The sequence below is a fragment of the Lepidochelys kempii genome, chromosome 9 (assembly GCF_965140285.1).
Source record: "Lepidochelys kempii isolate rLepKem1 chromosome 9, rLepKem1.hap1, whole genome shotgun sequence".
Classification (NCBI taxonomy): domain Eukaryota; kingdom Metazoa; phylum Chordata; order Testudines; family Cheloniidae; genus Lepidochelys; species Lepidochelys kempii.
This window is the reverse complement of record NC_136388.1, coordinates 89,698,044-89,704,838: the sequence shown is the minus strand read 5'-3', so window position 1 is coordinate 89,704,838 and position 6,795 is coordinate 89,698,044. Positions and strand designations below refer to the sequence as shown.

General features: G+C 50.5%; 1 protein-coding gene across 1 annotated transcript; it reads left to right on the top strand.

Annotated features, from left to right (window-relative positions):
* Positions 1-840: 840 nt before the first annotated feature.
* Positions 841-5,087, top strand: SLC25A5 (solute carrier family 25 member 5). Its single transcript, XM_073361341.2, has 4 exons — positions 841-1,043; positions 3,088-3,574; positions 3,733-3,873; positions 4,679-5,087. Exons 1-4 carry the CDS (start codon positions 933-935, stop codon positions 4,834-4,836), a joined length of 897 nt encoding a protein of 298 aa, XP_073217442.1. The 5' UTR covers positions 841-932; the 3' UTR covers positions 4,837-5,087.
* Positions 5,088-6,795: the final 1,708 nt, after the last annotated feature.

The window sequence follows — 6,795 nt, the reverse complement described above, 5'->3', positions numbered from 1 at the left end:
AAAGACACTGAAAAAAAATATGCAGGGAACAGTCCTTCACTGGAAGGCACATGGACTAGATTAAGGTTTAAAGTGGGCTGTTATACCTCTGCCCTCCCCCCAAAGTTGGAGAACTCTGAGGTGGGATTGAATCAGGTAGCCTGCTGCAGAGGAAGGTCTATAAAAGTAGTTAAACAAACTGAGAGAAAATTTTTTTGTTGGGCAATGACCGACCTGGCAGGGGCCATGCCAGGCTTTTTTGTGAGCCACCTTTGAGCTCTGCTCTCCAGTATCCCATAGATCTGGTCCAGCCCCAGTGACCATGACTCTGGGAAGCATCCCTCACAGTATGTGCACCTCGGGGCCCACCCACCTTCTCCGCCCCCCAGGCGCCTGTGATCAGTGACTCAGGCCTGAGGTTTTGTGGGGGTGCTCCCCGTCCCAACCCTGTTTCCACGGCGACGGTGCCACAGGCTGATGCAGGCGGTCGCTCTCCCCTCCGTATTTCCCCGGGGGTTGCCTAGCAGCAGCCTCTCGCTCGGCGTCACGGCCGGAAACCCAGAGCAGCCCCTTGCCGGCCCCAAACCCTGCCCCAGGGCACAGAGCCCGGCCTTGCCCTGCCAGTCCCCCCACGCCCCGTGACGCCGGAGAACCCTCCGACCCACAGGCCGTCCCCACCGTGCCACGTGGGGGGAGGCGACACCCAGGGCCCCCCCCCCGCCCCCCATTCCCAGCCGGCCCCTCCCCGGCCCAGCCCCCCAGCTCCAAGCCAATCAGCGGGGTGGGAAGCTGCCCGTGCGTAGCTCCGTGCGCCTCCCGCCCCGCTCGCTGGAGCCCGGGCGGGGGTTGTATATAAACCGGCCATTGCCGCAGCTCGGCCTCAGAGCCCGCGGGCCCCCCAGCAGCCGCCTCTCGCTCCCCGGCTCTAATTTATTCACCTTCCCGCCCCCGCCATGGCCGACGCCGCCCTGTCCTTCGCCAAGGATTTCCTGGCCGGGGGGGTGGCCGCTGCCATCTCCAAGACCGCCGTCGCCCCCATCGAGAGAGTGAAGCTGCTGCTGCAGGTGGGTTTGGCGGCGGCGGGGGGCGGCGGTGCAGAGCGCGGGGCAGGCCTGGCATGCGCCGGGGGCCCGCCCGCCGGCGGGGAGGGATGGATGGACGGATGCATGCATGGAGGGAGGGATGAATGGGCTCCGGCCGGGGTTGGGGCGGGCGGGCCCCGAGTGCTCGGGGAAATCCCGGGGACCGGCCCCGGCTTTGTCTGGAGCTGGGACGTGGCCGCGTGGCGCATCCGCGAGCCGGGGAGATGCCGGGGCCCTGAGCCGCCTCCCAAGGTCGCGGCAAGGAGAGGGCAGGCCCGGGCATCCCGGCTTGGGAGAGGGAGCTGGGCCGCCGCAGCCAGCGCGGTCTGGGCCCGGGGCGAGGCTCCGCTGCCCCCCGCCCGGCCCAAGGAGCCGGTCTCCTTGGCCCTGTGCCGGCGGCTGGGCGCTCCCCGGGCGCGGAGAAGCCGGGCAGAGCCGGAAACCACCCGCCTGCTTCGACCGGCTGCCGGAGCCAGCTAGTTCCGCTTAGGCAAAGCGGTGCCGGGCCCGGCTCCGGGCCGGGGGGGAGTGGAGCAGCCTCCGCCCCGGCTCCTTTCCCTCCGGGCTGGAGGCTGCGTCGCCCTCGTGCTCTGGGCCCAGCGGCGCCCCGGGGCCCAGCCGTGGGGTCTCGGCCCCCCGAGTGAGCCTCCATCGACTCTCCGCTTCCGAGCATCGTGCGGTAAAACCAGCGCGCAGAGCCAAGCTGGCACAACACGCAGCCTGAGGAAAGCAAAGAAGCCCGGTGACCTTCCAGGCCAAACGACCCCACTCTCCTCTCTCTCTTCCCCCCCCCCCCCCAAAAAAAAACCCTCCAAAAAGATAAAGGCAGGCTACTAACTAAGCGTTGCTCTCCAAAGTAGACCGCACATGCAACTCTGATCTGGGGTGGATCACGGTAAATTGCTGCCTTTTGGGCACTATGGAAAAAATCCAGGGTAGCAAAGCATATTTGGCTTTTGAAAAGAAATTCACGTGCAGTTTTGCGCTAAAGATGTTCTTTCTGGCTGCCCCCAGTAGGTAATCCGCCTTATTGTCAAACTGTCATCAGAATGATGTGACAAGTGTACGGAGGAGGGTTGCTCTAGAAAATCCTAGCAAGTCTAAATGGAGACAGGAAGATCTTTATTACTACCCCACCCTAAGAGAACAGCACTTCCTGTTTCTGGGTCAAATGAATGGCAGGTGATCACCTTGGAATTCAGCACTTTACCCTCTCTCTGTATTCCAGGAGTCTATTGCACTGACATCTGCTTAGAGGACAGTGAAACTTCTCACTGAAGCAGCCTAAGACTTTCATGACACTGATATAATTAGGCCTGGCAAACTTAATTTTTATTTTTTTATAATTTTTTTTAACTTGCATGCTTTTCACAGTTGCAGGGAAATTATGGGAGGTCAGACAATTTAATGAGTGTAGTCACTGAGATTCAAAAAGCTAAAGCCTTATAACCATGAACACAAAATGGTAAAATATCCTTGAGTATAATATCCTTAACTCAAACCGTGAGGTCTCAAGTAGCATTTTTCTTATGTTGCCTTATCTGTAAATTGTGATTATGAATTGTGTGTGCAGTGAAATCAAAATTTACCGGTACAAATATAATCCTTCCACGCCTAGTTATAATGAGCAAAGTTCAACAATAACTCACTCTAGCTTGTCTTGTCACCAAATTTAAGAGATCTACACTTAATCTTATCCTCATTCTTGTTTACTAGTAATTCATGTTTTCACTACCAAATCTGTCATTTCATTTATAATTCCTCTAGCTTCATAGGACCAAGCTTATTTTATTTCATAACAAGCTTTCAACATTTCTGGCCTAAATGGATTTTCTTCAAACGTACTTAATCTCTGTAGAGGAAGACTGTCTATCCAGACCCCGGAATCAGATGCTAATTATCAAATGCAAATTAAAACAAACATTTCTACCAAGTGACAACCATGAAACTTCATCAGTCCAGATCTTCAGCCTTGTAATTTTATCAGCACAATGATATTAATCCATCTTCTTCTACTGTTTTACAGGTGCAGCATGCAAGCAAGCAGATTGCAGCAGACCAGCAATACAAGGGCATCATTGACTGTGTTGTCCGTATCCCCAAAGAGCAGGGTGTCCTGTCCTTCTGGCGCGGCAACCTGGCTAATGTGATCAGATACTTCCCTACTCAGGCCCTCAACTTTGCTTTCAAAGACAAATACAAGCAGATCTTCCTGGGTGGCGTGGATCAAAGAACCCAGTTCTGGCGTTACTTTGCTGGTAACCTGGCATCTGGTGGTGCTGCTGGTGCTACATCTCTGTGTTTTGTCTACCCTCTTGACTTTGCCCGTACCCGTCTGGCAGCTGATGTGGGTAAAGCTGGAGCCGACAGAGAATTCAAGGGTCTTGGTGACTGCCTGGTCAAGATCTTCAAGTCTGATGGTCTTAAGGGCCTGTACCAAGGCTTCAATGTATCCGTTCAGGGTATCATTATCTACAGAGCTGCCTATTTTGGCATCTATGACACTGCAAAGGGTAGGTCCTTTGAACTAACTTCTTAAAATGCAGAAGAAGCTAAACAACATTAAGGCTGTTAGAAGAAACTCTAGACTCTAATGCAGAAAAATGATTTACTTTGGTATTATAATATACAGTGATTTGGTGGTGTTAATCTGATCTCCTCCCTCCCATAGGAATGCTTCCTGACCCAAAGAACACCCACATCGTTATCAGCTGGATGATTGCTCAGACAGTTACTGCTGTTGCTGGTTTGACCTCCTATCCATTTGATACTGTCCGCCGTCGTATGATGATGCAGTCAGGGCGTAAAGCAAGTATGTATCTAATTCCCATGTAGAACATAATGTGGGTGGGCATTCCCAAAAAAACCTCTCTGTCCAGAGATGCAAGATGGGTGCAGAGAACTCTATCTCTGTTTCAAGGCCCGTGGGATCAGAAGGGTTTCGGCAGGCAAGACTTCATGGTTCAGAAGTGGAATCTTGTAAATGGATGTTGGTTTCCTTTGATGCCCTGACTAGCCAGATTGTCTATTGCTTTAGCAGTTATACCACTCTGAGTAAAAGTCCTCTCAATGCTCTGGTGAGACATATGATATCCATTTATAGGCAGAACAGTCCATCTTTCCCAGCATGTGCAGTAAGTCACTGGCTGGACCAGGATTAGAGCTTGAGTTCCTTGCTCCATGAGAGCATGCAGCCCTTTGTCTAGAATACATCCCGACACTCTGTTGCATATAAACAATCTGTGGAAGAACTCCCAGCAGATGGTGGTGCTTCTGGTTTAAGCCATGACAATGGTAGAGCAGCATATCTCCTGGGATGACTTGCAGTGAAGACTTGCCTTTATGCAGCTGCTAAACCCAAGCCCTTGAGATGTTAGTGCAGTTGCTATAGACAGTAAAACTCAAATTCTTGCCTATTACATCTCAATATAGACATGAGATGCCATTATTGGTGCAAGTGTAGTAAAAGATAAACAATTAAATGCCTAATAACACTAGAGCACAAGCTCAGAAATGTAATTCATTCAAAGCAGACAGCCTTGCTGAGCCACTACTGACCTGGGCAAGATCCTAGTCCATGTGACTCCTCTCATTAACAAGCTCTGTACTTTCCACAGCTGACATCATGTACTCTGGTACAATTGACTGCTGGCGAAAGATTGCCCGTGATGAAGGGTCCAAGGCGTTCTTCAAGGGTGCATGGTCCAATGTACTCAGAGGAATGGGTGGCGCTTTTGTCTTAGTATTGTACGATGAAATCAAGAAGTACACTTAAGTTACTTCCTCATGTGAACTGGCATGTTGTATTATGTAACTTACTCTGACCATTCATGGACTGTCAAAACTGTATCAATTACAACTGGTATCTGTACTGTTTAGCAAAGGGCAGTTGTCATGCTCACCTGACCTCTGTCTTTATCAAGTCATTCCCCTGATGATGGGACTCAAATGTTTTTATTTCAGGCACTCCTGTTTAAATAACAAGTCTGAGGAAATAATAATAAAAAAAAAAACATCCAGAACCGACTCTACTAGTGTTGTACTTGCTTTACCTCTTTTCGGTAAACTCTGCCTCACTCCACCAGCAGCTGCAGTGGGGAAAATGCTGGAAGAAGTAGAGAAACTCCTAGTAGCACTCGAGGGAAGGGGGGGGTGGTCTAAGGAGATGGCATAGTCCAGGTAAACCTAAGTTTCTAATGCTTGTGCTAATAGGAAAGTGTTTGAATAACTGGCTAATCCACAAACAGGGTGTATTTCTTGTCATGTACCCTCTTGATGGGGAGAAGAAAGGGATACTACCTAACTGACTGACTGTTTTTCCTTTAAAGCCCCAATCTCAAACAATTCCCAGTATGTACAGGCCTTGTCTGCACTGGTATCGTAATGCAAATCTCCATGGAGCTCGGTGCCTGTATAGATAAGGTAGCTGTTAAGTGATAAGAGGCCAGCAGTGCCCCCCTGCCTACGGGTGCTAGCGAAAGCTTGAGATTAAAACTAGCCACGCTCTAGGCAGATAAGGAGCCAGAAATGGTTTAACCCATGTCTGATGTAGCCAGAATTCCCAGTGAAAGGTATGCAAGGGAGCGATGGATTAACTCACTTGGAAAACGAGTCTCTCAGCGTAAGAATTTCAAGGAAGTGGCTGAAATTACTGACTCCATATTTAAGAGCAAAACCAGTCAGGTATGGGTATGTCCTGTCCTCCCTGCAGAGTTAGCTTGAGTGATTCACGCTTGATTGTGAGCACCCAGGATGGTCTTGTCCAGCTGTGAGCAGCTACTCGGCAAGGCCTTACCCAAGCATGTCCCCTGAAGTGTATCCAGGCTCAGGTGAGGCACTAGGACTTGTGGGGGGGACTATCCTCTGCTTAGTGCTGCAGTAAATGGAGCCACTCTTATTCCCTGTGAAGTGGGGGAGAACGTAAGCAACCAGGCGGAGTTATGGGAAGGCAACAGGGAGCAATGCCCACAGAAGGGGGTTGGGCGGGGGGAATCACTAGCCCAAGTGTGAGCAATGTGCTTGGGTAGAAAACACTACCCCATATGGGGTAGTGGTTTTTGTGCATGGAGGGGAGCTGGATCAGAGCCTGGGTTAACTGCAATGAAGACCAGCCCTATTAAACATGAGCTTGCTTTCTTTGGGTTACATAGCCTACCTAAAAATCAACAGCCACTGGACCTTGCTTGGTACTACATAACCTCTACCTTATCCCTTCAACCCCCGAAGGAAATGCAGCTAGGGTATTGCCCCACTTAGATGTGCAGATGTAGCTTACATTAATATAGGGCAATGGGATACTTGGTGCATCTATCCTGTTCAAATGCATCCCTCCCATCCCTAAATCTGACTTCAAGGAGGGAAGGTCACTCCAGGCCCTTTCCTAAACCACCCTTCTTAGCCTCAGTCTCTAACTCAAACAGTTAGAGCCATTTTTCCAATCAGATCAAAATGGAGTGGTGTGACTCAAACAAACAGCCCTACAGCTGCCTTACACAGTGCTAAGAGTCATTTTTACTGTTGAAAATTAATTCTGAATTAGAGGGCACAACCTCATTAATTACAGCAGTAATTTAAGGGCAGGCACTATTTGGCTATGCATGATTGGCACTCTGAATTCCTACTTGGAATATTGTCTCCTACCAGCCTGCTATTGCTTGCCAGGGCTTCCAGCCTCAGGTAATGCTTCTGTGAGTGGCAGTGTGAAGGTGCAGAACATTTTGCTTCTAATCCAACA